The sequence below is a fragment of the Chlamydotis macqueenii genome, chromosome 2, assembly GCF_036417535.1.
Source record: "Chlamydotis macqueenii isolate bChlMac1 chromosome 2, bChlMac1.mat, whole genome shotgun sequence".
NCBI lineage: Eukaryota > Metazoa > Chordata > Aves > Otidiformes > Otididae > Chlamydotis > Chlamydotis macqueenii.
In genome coordinates this window covers 141,212,899-141,230,776 of record NC_141557.1, presented here as the reverse complement: position 1 = coordinate 141,230,776, position 17,878 = coordinate 141,212,899, and the positions used below count along the sequence as shown (strand labels likewise).

Below are 17,878 nucleotides of genomic sequence, written 5' to 3'. Positions count from 1 at the left end.
ACAAAGACAGCCTAACTTACTGAATCCCTTTCCCTTCTCTATTACAGAAAGTCTGTATTAAATGGCTGTAGATTATTTTCTCTCTGATCTTTGTACTAATCAGACTGAACAGCCTTTTGTGAACCTTTACTGCAGACTTACTATTTTCCTATTCCTGGTTACTGTCTTCTCTGACTTATCTTTTAAACCCAAGAAAGCTAGTTCCTTGTCTTTTCCTATAAAATTGCCACCACCATCTTTAAACATTAACTGTGAGTTCGTAAAGTGTTTGCATCACAAAAGATGAATGGTTTGTCAGAGAAAAGGGTTCATATAGGTCCTAAGAGAAAGAAATCGTCTCATTTCAGCCTGTGTAAAAGCAAGTGAACTCCAGAAATGTAGCGCAAAACCAAAGGAAGAACTTGGCCAAAAAGCCGTGACTGGAACATGACAGTGACTCACATGTCACTTTCAAGTCTGTTGAGCCAGAAGCAGTGAGGTGCTGAGCATGCACGGCTTCTTTGAAATCAAGTTTCTCAATGAGAATTAAACATCTAAATAAATTGAAAAATCTGAGCCTTAGTACGTGCAGCAAGAGAATTCACTGAGCCCCTCTGTTTGCTTTTCTAAAATTGTTTTTCTTATTCTAGTTCAAAAAAGACCCTGTGAGAGATTATATCATTTAAAAATTATCCAAGATTTGCTCATAGATCTGTAATGTGGTTTAAGAGCCTTTCCAGAGGCAAAAAAGTATTTCCTTTCTCTTAAGGAGGGAAAAAAAGCCCTCTCCCTAATGAACTGAATATTTGAAATACTTGAGCAGAACAGTGGTGCACAAGCAATTCTACTGGTGTATATTTTATCAGGAATACTTGTAAAAAGTGATGGATGTTTTCATTAATGCAAACAATTGTTTAGGGAAATATAAAAAAAGAAAGTGCCTTTTAACTGTGTTTTAGGAAGATTTCTCACCAGTAATAAACACACTGATGAAAAGCATGTGCCGAGCAAAGCTGGGCTGAAATGTCAGGACACAGTACGTGGGAGGAACAAGGCTGTGTATTCAAAAAGAAACAGTTATTTCATTCTCATGGTAAACTGCATTTTATTTTACAGTAAACTCTGTTTTCTTAATATGGCCAAGACTTACTTTCTTTTCTTTCTGTACAGATGACTATTTTTGCTCTTCTGTTTAAATTTTGGCCAAAATTTTGTAAGTTTCGAAGCAATTTGGCTAGTGACAAAATTCTACTTGCCTTGGAGAGACAAAAGAGAAAAAAGATGCGAAAGAAAGAAGGCAAAACAGCAGAGGTAAGGCTTGCAAAGTTTCAGGTGATAGCTGACGAACTGCATAAAAACTCCTTCATGAGCAAACATACATGAATTCAAATATCCCTTTCTCAGCCTGATCCAAAGCTACCGAAATATTTTTGTTAGAATTCAAGCTTTACATGCGACGCGGTCCTAGGGCGATTAGTTCCCAATCCTGCCAAGGCATATACATACGTTTAACTTGAAGCAGATGAGTCAGTAGAATACTCCTTTCACTAAGCGGAGGGGAAAATGTATTTTAGTCATCTTTTGTGCCAAGAAAAGAGTGAAAAAGAGGGCTGAATTAAAAAAAAAGATCATCTATTTATGGTCCATGTGTACAATGGGTAACTGCAGACCTGTTTGCACTTTCAGAGTGCACTGTCTTATTTTAGAATTTACAGTCCTTGGTCACTATTGAAAGCAAAACAAGCAAAACAAAACCAGATTTAATATCTATTTTTCAGAAGGATCACTTGAAAAGTCCACAATTATTTAAAAAAATATTTATGTGCTAATTGCTTTGTGTAGTCTTTTTCTATTCTTGAATATTTCTCAGCTTTGACAGTGAAATTGTTAGACTGTTCACAATGAGTTTCCAGACAGTTTCAATGCATTAACAGAACTGTGACCTCTAGAGTGGAATGCTTCCTTGTAAAATTGTTTTTCTTGGATTTTTTTTATTAAAATATAATGGATTTTTTTTTCTATTGATCATAGGCTTTGCAAAAGTTTATTTTTTACGAAATGTAATTGTTTGACCAGCTTTGAGGAGAGAACATTCCTTTAAGGGCAGAGAAATTATTGGATTCACAAACTATCATAAGTAGCATTAAAAGACCTTTACATATTTTAAATACCTTGTACACATGTGTTGAGATATTACTCGTGATGAGAACCACATGAGTACCTGGACAGATAAAGACATATATGCCCATAAGAACATGCGTGCGTTGTCATCCTCTTTTAGATACATGAAAACTGAGGACCAGTGAAGCATTACTCAAGGCTGCACACCAATGTCAAGTGAAGTCTAAAATCCAAGAACTCATGTTCCTTTCTCCAAAGCACGTTGCCTCCATACAGATATGTCTGGCAAGGCCATTGGCAATACTTATAGTGCAAGAATGCAATATTTCAAAGCAATGCACTTTTGCGTTCTCACAGACTTATTTTTTCCATCTGTTTGTTGCCTGTCTATAAGATTTCTGATTAAGATCAAGGAAGTAAAGAGCAAATCTTGGCCAGGAGGGCAAAAAGCTTAGCTTTTATGGGGAACAAATGGGAAAGGTGAATTACTCTTCTAAGCTGGGAAATAGGGTTAGAAATTTTAGAAAGTGACAGGCAGAGAATGCAGTTCAGTAAACAGTTTGCAGACTATTCTTCTTACAAAAAAAAAAAAAATCAGTAAACCAGTTACTTTTAAAAATCTTTTGAAAGAATAGGTGGAACAGATAAGTTTTTGAAACTCTTTTCCCCCTCTATTGTTTTTTAAAGAATTTGCCATTCCCTGTTCTCTTGCCTGAGATTTCTGTCCCCTCCGTGACAACGTAACTGTTCAAATTACTCAGTATCCCTGAAGGATACTGATAAGGTTCATCCAACATAAGCAATAGCAGGTTCACTTGGCAGCCTGTAGAAGGTGATGATTTCTTGGCATTTAAAATAATGTCTATGCTCCTCTGCCCCACCAGGCTCGTGTTGAAGGAGAGGAAAGCTCTGGCAAGGGTTAGAAATGATATTTTTTCTTATATATATATTTCTCCCCCACCCTACAAAACAGTTGCCGTTTTGGATTTATGTCAAATGGAACAATGATGGTCTTGGGGGAGGAATTTTACTTTCTCCCTTCTCACGAATTTCTCCCTGGGGTGCCCTATCTGCCAGGGCTCACCTCACTTTCTGTCCTGACTGGATAAGGGTTGGACTTTTATGTAGTATCATGGAAAAAAATGGGCAGACAAGGCTTTCACTGGACAACGATGTATGACTTGGTATTATTTGACTATCTCCATATTTGTGCATGTGTCTATTTGTTATTTATTGGGCAAATCTTATTGAAGGCTTCCTGGCAACAGGCTCTGTGCAGGAGGGGAGAGGCTGGCAGAGAGGGACACCATGAAAGCACTGTAGAATGCAGAGACCTCTTTTAAGCTTAGTGTCCGGAAGGCAGGGATGGGTAGGTATGGGGTGAAGTAAGCTTGAACATTCAGCATAATGTGATTGCTTCAGTATTGAGCCAAAATTGTTGTTTTAAAAGATATTGCCTTGGGAGAGAGCATGGTTTGCTTCTCAGCTTTCACATATTTGCCCTTAGTGTGGCACAGCTATATGGGCTTGTCTGTGGATCTCTTCCTTTGTTAACTACTAGTTGCACATGCCACCTATTTTAAAAAGAATATCATTAGTCACTTTTTGCAGACTGCCTTGATGCCAGTATTTTTAATTTGTTGTATACACAATTGTGTTTTACCTCCAAAATAGATTTTGAATTTTTTTTTGCTTTCAAGTGTGCAAAATATTTTAACTTAAACTGTAAATTTGTATTTACTCTTTCGATGCCTTTAGCAGAGAAAGTTTAAACCATAAGCATTAGTTTTCCTTTTCCATGTTTTCCGCATCTCTCTTTAAGCTTCTTAGCACTAAGCTTATTTTTCAGTAAGTGGTGTAATGTCATGGGATATGACATTGCCACAACACTGCCTAATTGTGTGAGAGATTTCAGTGATGGTCCATGTAGGGCCACTGTGGGAAATGACAAGCTTAAGAGAGTATGGGTTGTGGAATACCACAGTGTCCCAACTACGGACCACGCGGTGGCATGTGGATTTCAGTGATGGTCCGTGTAGGGCCACTGTAGGAAATTACAAGCTGCACACAGCTGTGAGAATGCGACCTTGGAGAGGGGAGCTAGGAGGGCTGTTATTGAGCAGTATGTTGCTGCTATCCAGGAACCGCTGTTAGCCAGCAGGGCACATACTTGGCAGGCCTTGCTGCATGCGCTGGCCATGCGTGCATCAACACCTGGTCAGTACTCTGCCACTGAATCTGCTGAGGGTATAAACAGAGGCAGCTCGGAGCAGAGGAGAGAGAAAGGACCCAGAGCACACTCTACGAACAACAGGGGATGCCCTGAAGGTGCTGCGCCTACCTCCCTTCTCTGCTCTGATCATCATCCCACTGATCATCATTCTACCTCTCTTCTCTGCTCTGATCATCATCCTACCTCCCTTCTCTGCTCTGATCATCATCCCACTGATCATCATCCTCTTGCTCAGCGGTGCCTCTGGCTTAGTCCAGGTGGTAAGGCTCTCACAAAGGGAAAACAATACGCTGGTAACTGCTTATGCTAGGAACTGTAACTGCTTATGCTAGTAACTGCTTATGCAAGGCTATAATAGAGCAATAAATACAGTTGGGCTTTGGAATATCTTATGCTGGGTGAGCTTTGTGCATAGGAATCTTACGAACTGGCTACACTAATTTATATGACAAGACATTATTAAAGGCCTCATTTAATTCACCATTCTCATTGAGAAAGCTAGCAACCGTAAACTCTAGTATATTTGTATATACACTATTTCTGTATTTGCTCTGGCATCCCTGTTCCAGAAGTTGAGTGTGTCACAGAAGTTAGTAAGCGTTCTGGAGAGAAGATAAACACCATACGGCCTGGGTAGTTCTATACCCAAAAGTCACCCTTATAGAACAGTGGGGATGATGAGGAAGGAAAACGCACCTTGAGAGCAAGGAAGTAGGAGATTCTGATCCTTTTCCTATCTTTCAGGGGCTTTCTGAGTGACTTTGGGAGGCCATTTGACTTCTCTTTTTTCCACAATTTCTCATTTGCAACATGGCAAGGTTTTATTACGTGCCTAATGGGGATGTTGTGGGGTTAATTATGTGAGGTTAAATATGAACATTGATTAATGTTCAGAAAGAGTTTTGGGATCACCAGACAGAATAAGCAAAGGTGCAGCCTTAGTAAAACATTAAACCAACATGAAAATAACAAATAGTTAATCACCAGAGCAGTCTGCCAAGGTTTACAATGCTTTGTCTTTCACTGTAAATGTTTTAAATGAGATTGTGTGTTTTCCTAACATGTATGCTGTAGTCCATTCACAGCTACTGGGCCAAGCTGGAATTAATAATGAGAAATCCTATTTTCTACATTTATACCTGAGGACAAATTAGAGGGTCACAATGGCATCTCTGTCCTTAAAACACGTTCTGTTGCAGACCTGCCCTCTCACTTAGTTATATTTTGGCGCAGATATTGAATCTGAAAGGAAGATAGTTGGCAGGAGTGTAGCAGTCAGGAAACTTTGATTAGGACAAAGAAATGCTTTTAAAAAGCTGTATCTTCTGCTAGTTTTTATTATGCCGAACATGATGAATTATGAAAGTAGGCATTACAAAACATTACTGCATATGATATAATCTCGTTTCCAATTACAATTGTTGCTTCCTCAGACTTTGCTTTTTGCATTAGATCAGTAACTATAGTTTACATCTAATTATGAGTTCTTGTTATTGGCAGGGTAAAGAAGTGGGGACAACACTCATCGGTCTGTCAAGCAGTGCTTTGCTAGATGAGACTGGTATGAAGAGAGGAGGACCAGCATCATTTTCAGATGGATATGGGTGGCAGGTGAATAATAAACATGTTGCTACAGATATCATCATTCAAGAGAGATAAAATGATGTTGGGAGAATGAGACGGTGGACTTTGGTTTTGAATACTACTGTCACATGATTCTTCCAATAACTGTTAATTCTTCTATAATTAACTTCACTGTTATATGTTTAACTATCTTACAGGTGATGTTTTTTCTTTATTTGTTAATTCTTTTAAGATTTAGATTCTGAGTAGTATTAATATCTAACAACATATTAAGCCCTTTTGGTGTGTAGATTTAAAAAGAATCTTTATTTAAAGATAAATTGAAGAAAAGGAAGTTCAATTCTTCAATAGGAAACTTTTCATTACTTATTAAATTCATATCCTGAAATAATGTAGTTTAGGCTTGAACCCTGTTCTGCTCATGTGTCAAAAACTGAAGCTGAAATCATTTAGGAAATCTAAGTATTTGGAGAGAAAATCTGACAGAAAATAGCTCTTTAGTACTTCTTCCAGAACAACTCTCATGACACATCAAATCTGTAGTGAAAAGGTAACAGTCATTTTATGGGAGAAACAGGAAGAACAGACATGCCACCTTGGGAATATCAAGGGATCATTCATAGCTGAAAACATAATGGGGAATCTGTGCAACAACATAATCACAGCTATGTCATGCGATGCAGAAGTAAATCACACTCTGGCCACTGCTTACATTCTGTAGAGCTGCTCCCATGGCATTACGTTAGTGATGAGCAGAATATAGAAACAGGCACTCTGGAATACCCTTAAAGTATTAAGCCACAGTGCAAACTGCATAGTTAAGCACACACATCTTGTCCCTTAAATGGACCTTTTAACATTTGCTCATACCTATTTAAAAAAAAAAAAAAGTCAGTTGAGTGAGCTGATATATGAATATCATATGCCTAAGCCCTCAAGAGGCAAGTAATTGCAGAAAGAGCAATTATTTTTTATAGAGCAGTTTCTTCTCCAAGCCCCTTTCTGCTATAGGAAGATGCCAGAAGTTCTTCTTACTGAGTCATGAAACAACAAATTGACCCCAAACTTTTCAGGATGTAAGGGAAAAAAAAAGGCCAAATAAAAGTACAGTTCTTATACCGATTTGGGAGAGTGACCTAAAATTTACATGGAACCTGAGCTGTGGTTGTTGCAATGTAAAGAGCAATACTTGTTCCTTAGAAAAGGGAAGGATGGCATCTCCCGTTGGTCTGCCTCTAGTGGTAGCAGCATTCTACTGGAGAGGGAAGGTAGAAAGAACTCTGAGGCTAATAAGACCTTCAATGCTTTGAGAAAGGACACACTGGAAGGATGTGGCAGGGAGGTGAAATCAAGTCCTCAACAGCACAAACATTTGGAAGGGGGGAAGTCTACTGTATTTAGGTTTTGAAGACAAAAGGAGAGAGAATAGGACTCAGACCAGGGATGGAGAATAAATGAATGTAAACATATCTGTCAAACTTGCTTAAATGCATTTCATGGTATTTTGAAATTGCTTATTTGCAACAATACAATTTTTCCCATGGTTCCAGTATTGTGATTACAAAACTTACCTTCTTGATAATTGTGATTATTCAATAACAGGGATATAACACAAGTGGTTTTTTTTTTGTCTCACTGTTAAAAAGGACAAGGAACTACCAGTGACATGGTCAGGAGGCTAATGATTTTTAATGGTACTTGCAGGCTTCCTGGTCCTATTCCAAATACATAGAAGCCTTGGAGCAGGAGAGAATACTCCTTAAAAGGCAAGAAGATCTGGAGAAAAACTCATCATCATTTCTTACAGGTTGTTAACCAAGCTTTGTAGTTTAGGAGGACAAGCTTATAGCTTAGGTGAAATTCTCTCAGTATAATGACTTTGTTTGCTCTCCTTTGGAGCTGTGTACATAAACCACTATCTGCAGAGGAGTTGCGCTCTGCACTATACTTGTGACTGATAAGTTTTCTAAGAAAGGGAAAGTGCAAGTTGTAGGGTATCAGCATTGTCTTCACTGCACAGGTCCTACTGCAGAGAGGAATATGGCCATTTCTTAATTCTGCAGTGGCATGGCAATCCTATTTGGTTGACATATATATTTCATCTCCTTCTTGTGCTTCATCAACTTACACACAACCAGAGAGATAAAACTTTTTTCTCACCAGTTTGTCAGTATGCTTTTGGGGGATTTAAGAGGCATTGCCTCATCCTTGTGTCAGCTGGATATATCCTCTTAGGTCTTCCCCAAAGATATTATTACCTGTTTGTTCATTAAATAACTCAATTTAGCAGGAGGGCTAGCAATAGCTCTATGTGATATTAAAACCATTCAATTTCCCATAATTTTAATTTTCTTTCCGTATACAGGTGCTTCGTCGATGTCCTTCCCAAATCCTGGAAACTCCAGAAAATCCATAATTTCTCCAAAGAGTACTGTGATTTTGCAGAAACACTCAAATCTTCCCAAGAAACAGAAAGTGAGTACCAGACTGCCAACGAGTTTTCTTTGAAATTTGGATTCTTAAAAGCTAGTTTTCCTGCTGTCAGTGCTGATGGTCATCAGTAGCAAGTTATCTCACTCCCAATCATGTTTAACTGAAGCTGTACAGCCTCAACCTGAAGGCAAGACTATTTTTCACTCCAGCCATGGTTAGTGGACCTAATGTTGACCAGATGGAATTTTGTTGCAAAATGGTAGTCTCTGAAATGCCGTTATCTAAGCTTTCCAGTTAAAATATTTTCAATGGGAGAATGAGATAACTGGAGGAGGCTCAGATCCCATGGAGTTACTGGCAAGGGCCTGACACAGAACTAGCAATACATCATCTCTGCTGAAGCCAATTAAACATTAGAATGGGAGAAAGAAGTAGGACAACAAAGAGATCTGCTAAATAAAAAAAAAATAGGTTTTGCTTCAAAGCTTGACTTCCTAGATGGAATAATCCCCTGGAGGTTTTGTTTTGGTTTTTTTAAGCCTATGCTGAAATTAGATGGACTTAAAAAAATAACAGAACTTGGACTACTGCTCCCCTTCCTTCTCTGGTTCTCCTTCCTCTTGTAATTCCGTACTTCAGCACTGCTATTTTAAGCAAGTTGGTGTCCTGCCCTTGCTAGTCCTTCTAAACATATTCTTCCTGTGGCAGCATTTTCTGTATATGGCTTCAGAGAAAACTGCAGTGTTACACGGTCTTCCCTCATGTTCTCCTTGTGCCCTCTTATCACCTCCTCTAGTTGCAGTTAAAGTCATTCAGTCACCTTGGACCTTAAACACCTCTACAGGCATTACTATATTTCATACATTTATGCCTTTTTGTACTGCAGCTCTACTTCACATGCAGATGTATCAGCGTGGGGTGTCCTCGTGCAGGGGCTTTGGTCCTGCTCTGCAGCTGGGAAACCTCCTGTTGGGCCCAGTGCTCAAAGAGGGCCTACTAGGTAGCTGCAGTCCTTGCTGCAGACCAGCCCAGCAGTCTCTGGTCCACCCTGTTATTCAAAACCTGAGAGTTGCATTCCTGCCAGGCATCAGGCTGTGGTATGAACTAACACAATGAGAAAGTAGAAGTCTTGAGCAGTTTGAGAGGTCTCTCCCACCAGCTTCAGTTGCAGCCTGCTCTTCAACACCACTGGAAATTTGCCTGCCCTGCCCCTTCCCTTCCAATAGCTCAAGTGTTCCCACTGCCTTTGAGTGGTTCCCTCTTCTTCCATCACAACTCTCTGGTGGTTCTCCTCAGCCATACTCTGCAGTGATCTGATCACTCTGCTGGTGAGGTAAGGTATCTACAAAAGACCACCGCTGCTCGTGATGGCACAGCTTCTCTCCACTTTGTTACAGAGGAGGTCACCCCTTGAGTACTGGGTATAAAGGGCAAGGTGCTGGCAGCTAGGGGGCTGTAGGGCTGGGCCCTGTGAGGAGAGGCTGGGGCTGCCCGTGCCAGACACAGCTGGTTCCAGCTGGCTCCAACCCACCCATCATGAGACACAGCTGAACCTGTCAGCCAAGGTGGTGGCACCTCAGGGAAACGCATTTAAGAAAGAGCAAAGAAAGCCAGAGAGAGGGAGAGGGAATAAAAAGAGTGAAACAACTGAGGGAGCAGCAAGGCCAGAGGTTGAGGTTGAGGTTGAGGTTGAGGTTGAGGTTGAGGTTGAGGTTGAGGTTGAGGTTGAGGTTGAGGTTGAGGTTGAGGTTGAGGTTGAGGTTGAGGTTGAGGTTGAGGTTGAGGTTGAGGTTGAGGTTGAGGTTGAGGTTGAGGTTGAGGTTGAGGTTGAGGTTGAGGTTGAGGTTGAGGTTGAGGTTGAGGTTGAGGTTGAGGTTGAGGTTGAGGTGCTCTGTGGTGGAGCAAGTATTCCCTGCAGCCCGTGGAGGACCCACACTGCAGCAGAGGAAAAGAATGAGAAGAAAGAAAGGGCTGCCCTCTTCACTCAGCAAAGGGACTGAGTGTAACCAGTGGCGATAACAAGGAGGGGAGGAGAGGTGCTTGGAGTGAACTTAAACCTGGGATAGGTAGAGGAAAAGTATTTTCTCTAAGTGTGTAAATGTTCGTTTTTCTTCTTGTTGTTTTTGTTTCCCACTACCTGCATCAGTAATGATTTATTCTAATGGGCAATAAAATAATGTCCCCAGTTTGAGTCAGTTTTGCCTGCAACATTAATTGGTAAGCAATCTCCCTGCTTTTACCTTGACCCACAAGCTGTCTTGTTCCTGTTTTTCCTCTTTTCTCCCCATGTCCTGCTGGGGTGGGAGGAGTGAGTGAGTGAGCAGCTGGGTGAGAGACTGGCTGCTAGTGAGGGACAACACAACCACACCTTGTTTCTCTCTTTTTGATGTGTTTATTGAAGAACTGTTCTGACTATTTCAACTGGCTGCAACTCAGCAATGACATTCTGTTACCTTTTGCAGGCAGATTAAAATCTCTCTGAGGAAGGGAATGCAGAGACATTTAATGGAGGTGGGCAGGAGATACAAAAATAATGTGCATGCAAGGTTTGTCCTTATGTTTCCAGAGCAAAGATGATTACTTGGAATATTATTAAGAACCATGAGACATTAGTCAAGGGTAGAAAATAGATATCTTACAATGTACTCCATATCGACATGATTGTGATATTGACTCTTGTATTTCTCATTTGTTTAACAGGACACCCTGAGGTTCAAATCAGAGTAAGATTCCACTGAGGTATGCATGGCACAAACAACTAGGTGGTCTTGGTCCTAAAGATCTTATAATCAAACCCAGTTCTTCAGAGCCTGATCTAATGAATAAGTAAAACACTGCATTGAACCGACAACCCTGAAGCAGTATGTCTTGGCACAGCAATTGGTGCAACTTCTATTCATCAAGGATAACTCATGAGGTGTCTGAGCTATTGTAAAATCAAACCCTGTTGTGGTTTGCTCCCAATCCAGTCTGATTCCTGGTCCAAAGTACACCTTCTGCCTCATTTCTGAGGTTTGATTCACAAGAAAGGCTTAAAATACATCAGGACACAGATGTGATTGAGAACTTTTGTAAAACGTCATTCCTCCCATGCCATTACTCACCAAAAGGCTGCAGGAGCTCATAGCTCTTGTGTAGCTCTCCCTACTTTCTTGCTTCTTTTTACAATGTTGAGTTCAAAAAACAATTGGGGCAGAGTTGATGTTGGGACTAAAGGATTTATTGGAGAGTTAAGAGGGGGCAGGGGCAGAACTAACTGCGAGGCAGGGGACGGAATGATGATAGACCTCTCCACATTTTTCAGACCACTTTAAACACCAGTCCCCAGCCACAAAGTTGTTGGCTCCATTCTTCTCTACATGTGTGTAATGCATGTAAGAGAAAGGCAGATCAGCGAACTCCAGCTTGCTGAGTTCCTGAGGACTACCCCTGAGTTAGGGATGGGATTGTCTTCTGCTACCCCTCCCAGCCTCTTGGAGAAGGAGAACGAGCCATGCAGCCCTGTCTCAGTTGTCAGAACTAAAGGTTCTTCACTTGGAGCTCTTAGGTCATACTGCTAAGGACCATGCATGAGTGCTTTCCTCCTCAGTGCAGAGTGTCCTTAGGACAACTAATAGACTTTTTCCTTTCCACTCTTGACACAATGACCAACAATTGTATGGAATTTCCATTGGGAGTTGCCTTAGACAGGCTGGCAGGGAAGAAAGACACTCTTTTCTATGGATAGAGCTGCCCTGCTCATATATCCTCGCAGAAGGAGCAAGGGAGATCATTAGTCAGTTCTTACTTTCCCCACAGTTCAGAGACAGTTTGCTTCATACTTACCTCCATTCCCTCTGTGTTTGGGTTGTTTGCTCAGGTAACATTACCTGAGAAAGACGTCTTGGGTGGAAGCCACAAGGGAGTAAAACATAAAATTCTCATCCCTGTTTTTCATGTTTTCTGAGATTTCACAGATGGGGAAAAATTTAATGCTCAGTACATCTGAGGAGGTTGGAATGTAGCATCTTGTAGTGAGCCGAGCACATGTGGTACTGTGTGGCCTACCACTCATTAATGTGAAAGGCAAAGAAGAATCACGAAATGCCATAAATGCAGTGATGTATGTCAGTCTAAAAAACATGTGAAAAGCCACCTTGTACTGCTGTGGTCAGTATAGCGCACGCAACCAAATGCTGGAGCACAGCAGTCAGTTTCTGTTTTGTTGTATTCTTGCCTTCGTGGCATTTTGAGACAGTTAAATAGCATGTAGACAATGGTTATCTTATGCTGGTAGCTTTGACTTGAATCATACTTGGATTACTTCTAAAATGAAAAATATTATCCAAATATTTGTCACAGATTATAAAAATGCTTGTGAATATGTCCCAGCCTTGCCAAATTGTTAACAAAAATTTACCTGCCCCTACACAAAAACTACTGTCCCAGACAGTTACTATGATTAATACCACACATGTGTATCAAACTTAAAAACAAACAAAAAAAACCCGCCGTACTTCATGTACTTCAGTGAGCGAGTACAATTTTGCAAACTGTCTCTACCCACTCAAAGTTCTGCAAACGGATGATAACCCTCAACCCAGTTTCAGTATATATGTGTGTACATACACATACATGCACAGTCATTTATAGGCCACGTCTTTAGTATGCAGCTGAGGAGGACCACATGTATTAGTAATGGTAGAATCATCATCATAGGATCGTAGAATGGTTTGGGTTGGAGGGGACCTTAAAGACCATCTAATTTCAACCTCTCTGCCATGGGCAGGGACACTTCCCTCTAGAACAGGTTACTTAAAGCCCCATCCAACCTGGCCTTGAATGTTTCCAGGGATGGGCATCCACAACTTCTCTGGGCAACCTGTCCCAATGCCTCACCACTCTCACAGTGAACAATTTCTTCCTTGTGTCTAATCTAAACCTACCCTCTTTCAGTTTAATGCCGTTACCCCTTGTCCTATCACTACATGCCCTTGTCAAAAGTGCCTCTCCAGCTTTCTTGTAGTCCCCCTTTAGGTACTGGAAGGCTTCTATAAGGATTCTGTGGAGCCTACTCCAGGCTGAACAGCCCCAACTCTCTCAGCTTGTCCTCATAGGAGAGGTGCTCCAGCCCTCTAATCCTCTTGGTGGCCCTCCTCTGGACTCGCTTCAACTGGTCCACATCCTTCTTGTGCTGGGGACTCCAGAGCTGGATGCAGTACTGCAGGTGGGGTCTCACAAGAGCAGAGCAGAGGGACAGTATCACCTCCCTCAGCCTGCTGATCATGCTGCTTTTGATGCAGCCCAGGATGCAGTTGGCTTTCTGGGCTGCAAGTGCACATTGTTGGCTCACGTTGCGCTTCTCATCAACCAACATTCCCAAGTCCTCCCCCTCAGGGCTGGTCTCAATCCATTCTCTGCCCAGCCTGTATTTGTGCTTGGGATTGCCCCAGCCCATGTGTAGGACTTCGCACTTGGCCTTGTTGAAATACATGTCATATCATTATGCTCATTTTATGTGTTAATTTTAAATAAATATTGAGCAATTGGACAGGGTATATATTAAGAGACAAGGACCCTTTCATTTCTGGGTTACTGAATCTGATCTGATGCAACGGCAGATACTCCATAACTGCTATGTGGTGGTACTTCTGAAACAGAATAGTGGGTTTAGTCTCATCCACAGGGACCAAGTAATGACTACTGCCAGTTGCAGCAGAGAGCCTGAAAACTGAAGAGGTATAGACACTAACTAAATGTTATTGTTCTAAATGATGACACTATATCACTTCAGAAAGCTTGGACTACTATTGCCTTTTTATATTGTTCCTGAGATCTAGTCTCTCTCAGGTTGCTGATCTATCACCTATGTGAGCTCAGCAGTTTTTAAAAGGCTAGAAAAGTTTTACTCAACAACCTTGGCACCTCTCCCTTTAGATAACTAAAACTTTATTCCTTGTTTATTTTAACTTCGTATACCTTGGGACATTCAGAAGTCTACAGCAGAACAACAGTTCTCTATGAAGTTTCCTGCTACAGACAATGAAAACAATTCTCTTTTCAGAAACCTGCAAACTTAGAAACCCTTCTGGATGGATTTATGCTTTAGTGGTGTTCAAAATACACAATCTAATCATATTCATTCAGACTTACTTTTCTTGTTTATTCCCAAGTAATACAACATATTGGAACTATTTTGGAATTTTTTTAAGCTGTCATTTGGATTCATAAATATTTACACTTAGATGTTAGTACTGTGTATTTCACTTTTTTCTCATCAGACCTGGCGTGTTTATTAAAACATTTTATAATCTTTGAGGGTGCAGTCCTGGAGTTGTTCATTCAAATACTTTTGATATCAACACAAGCTGTGACTACAGACTTCAGGAAGGGGCTTTATACATTTTGCTTTGACTTCTCTCCTGCTACTGCATGACACAAAGTACCAGACTATGAGATTAATTCCTTAAAATATGTCATGCCAGATTATGTTATTGTGGTGCACACTTACAATAGTCTACAGGAGTGGTAGTGGTGGTCACCAGGCCATTTAAAAAAGGGCAAAATGCTTTCTCATTTGTGCCTGTACAATGCTGCTCTGCCATTGCCTCCGTACTCCTCGTGATCTCATTTTAGTGGCCGTTTCTTAAAGTACTATTTATGGGGAATGGTCTTAGACCCTGAGCTCTGGATTCATGTCTCCCTTTCAAGGTGTGGAAATCTAGTATTTAATTATCAGGCACTGAGATCAGCAATGAAGAGAGGTTCTTTGCAGACACAGCAGCAGACCAGATTTAGCAGACCCAGTTTCTATTTTTGGTTACAATACTGGGTGGCCAAGGCTAGACTGGTTTGTGCTACACTTTCTACATCTTTTACACGAGAAGAATCATTGTGACTCACTTGGCAAATATGTTTGACTTTAAAAAAGAGAAACCCGCATTAATGAATTCTACAGATAGAAGTATCAATGAACTGGGTGTTTTCATAAATGTGGGACCTTCAGTTTCCTGCCGTTGAGAACACTGAAAAATGGCAGGTGTTCCTTCATTGCTCCTTCTGTGACTTTAGCCCTGTACTGTATTACAGACTTGAGGACATTTTCTACCCTCTACCACTTGTACACTTGTGAAACGGCCGGTCTCAATCCCACCCAACACTATTGCTCTAGTAAAAACTACCGGATTTAGCCTAAGCATGTGTAAAAACGATTGAAAAGAGACACGGTGTTTCGAAGTTCTGTCCCAAACTTGAAAAATAAAATCCTTAAATTATTTATGTTTCTAATGTTAAACACTAGGCCAAACTGATCACTGTGTAGCTGTATGTGGCCAATGGAGCTGCAGCAATCCAGCTTGAATTTGACCTGTTTAAACATTACATTCAACTGACAATTTTTGTTACTGCCTTTTTATAGAAATGCTTTTAGTCGGTCATTGTGAATCATGTCTGAAGACAGCTAAGATGGAGTTAACTGTTTGGGGGTTTTTTTAAGCTTATGGAACATTGCTGGTTTTAATACGTTCAGTAGTTGCTGTAAAAATGTTAGAGAAAGGCAGGTTTGACAAAAATTTTAGATCTGGATCTGTACTCACAGTTGAAACCTACCTCTAATGGCCTGATTTGGAGCACACCCAGGATTTCAGAGAGTTACAATTCACATCTGTGTTTCTAACTCCTTCACGCATGATTGTTTGAATGTGCACTTTTGGAACAGGTCCATGTCTAATAGGCTAAATTGTAGTTCCCAAATCAGAAGCCACATGGTATTGCTGTATAGTTTTTTATTTTTCCTCTTATTATGTAGCCGTCAAATAAGGTTCTGTCAGTCCAGCACATTGGATTAATACAAAACACCAAAGTCTACACTTTCTACCTACCTGCTAATGAGCTCACACATACAGATTTCTACCAGTGATTTAGTAAAGTGTTTGCACAATGGCCACGATGAATACTTCTCTGCCAAGTAATAATTTATCAGAGTGCTGGAGCGGACTGGAATTATGCAGGACCCACTAAACTGTCCTAGGATGGGAAGGGTAGTCAAGGTATAGGTAAGATGATCTTGTTTTTAGAATTCTTTGAACCAAGCTAATTTATATGTCAAGTGTAGGCTGCATTTACTTGGATTTTCCTCTATTTCTCTACTAATTCAAATATTTTAGTTTCATGGTAACATATGTGAAAGCGTTGACAACAGCATTGCTTATTCCACATGTTAATTATGTATTTGTTCAGCGTATGCTGATGAACTGTATGCATTTCTTATGTTAAGTTTTCATTTCATGTCAAAGGAAAAGTGGAAATGTAGTAAGTGGATTTGTGCTTTTAATTTTAGACATTCCTTTTTGCTCTAAAACAATCTTGTACATGATTCCTCTGTACCATATGCGTTTGAAAATCTTTTGTTGGCAAGAAGTTTAAAAAGAAAGTAATATTTGCTTCTCAGAAAAGGATTTTTTAACAAAGCCATTAATGAGAAAGTTAAATTAAACAAATGACAAGGCAAGCAAGAAAAAAACACAGCATCACACTCAAGGAATGCACGGGCACACAATAGCTTATGCAATATTCCCCATCCGTCAAAGTCAGTAAATACAAAGATTTCATTGGAAATATTCATTGTAATAATTCGCAGTGCCTATGGCTCGATAAATGCAATCAACAAGCTTTTAGCATTCTTAGTAGTTTTCACTTGTAGGTAACTCAATGAATGTCATCCAATCTGTGAGACCCAACTGATCAGTATTAGTTTTGTAAAGCCCCCAGACCCTAACTGGTTTGAATACCACTCATTCCAGAAAATGGTATTTTGGGAAATGAATCTGTCACGTCTCTAGAGTAATTTACACCTTTACAGATTTGTATGTGTATATGTGTGTGCAGGCATGTATACATGCCTATAAAATCTATTCTTCATGGATTTGCGTGTGCTTGTGTGCATATATATACACACTATACACATATATGCATAAAATTACCTTGTTTGGTAAAGCATTTTACTGTCACAATCAGGGCTTAAGTTTGGTGTATATAATCTTTTTCCTAATACAATATCCAACCATTTTCTTTTGTGTAATTTTTTGAAATGATGTTTCGTTAAAATATTTGAGTTTGTACTTGCTTGCATTTGAGAGAACAGAGCCATTACATTTGCTTTGTTGAGGAACAGGGCTCTTTCCAGAGATCTGCATAGCTGCTGGAAAGAGAAAATAAATGCACCTTTTTTGGAGTTCTTTTTCCTCTAGAAAGCATATGCAAGAAAGAAAAAAATTAACTTTCCCTGTGTTTTTTCTCCCAAATGAGAAAGTAATTAACAGCATGTGTTGGGCCATCCACTAAAGACTACGATAAATGATTTACTATTTTCAAGCTAATGAACTGAATGCTTGATCTAAAAAAAGAGAATATATATGATTGCGTTCATCTTCCAGTTATGACCTTCCAGTTCAAAGATCATCTTAACTCCTGGCTGCCTGATCCTGAAATTTGCTGAATGTATTGAAACTTGTTCTCTGAATTCACATCTCCAGAGGTGCTCAGCACCTG

At 40.1% G+C, this 17,878-nt stretch overlaps 1 protein-coding gene across 1 annotated transcript in view; it reads left to right on the top strand.

Moving 5' to 3' along the window:
• RGS22 (regulator of G protein signaling 22) overlaps window positions 1–11,083 on the top strand; it is a 70,569-nt gene extending 59,486 nt beyond the window's left edge. Inside the window, exons 23-27 of the mRNA XM_086742508.1 lie at window positions 1,150–1,311; window positions 5,834–5,944; window positions 7,622–7,724; window positions 8,283–8,392; window positions 11,051–11,083. Coding sequence (XP_086598634.1) covers window positions 1,150–1,311; window positions 5,834–5,944; window positions 7,622–7,724; window positions 8,283–8,392; window positions 11,051–11,077 — 513 coding nt within the window. The 3' untranslated portion in view covers window positions 11,078–11,083. The remainder of the gene's footprint in view (window positions 1–1,149; window positions 1,312–5,833; window positions 5,945–7,621; window positions 7,725–8,282; window positions 8,393–11,050) is intronic.
• Window positions 11,084–17,878: the final 6,795 nt, after the last annotated feature.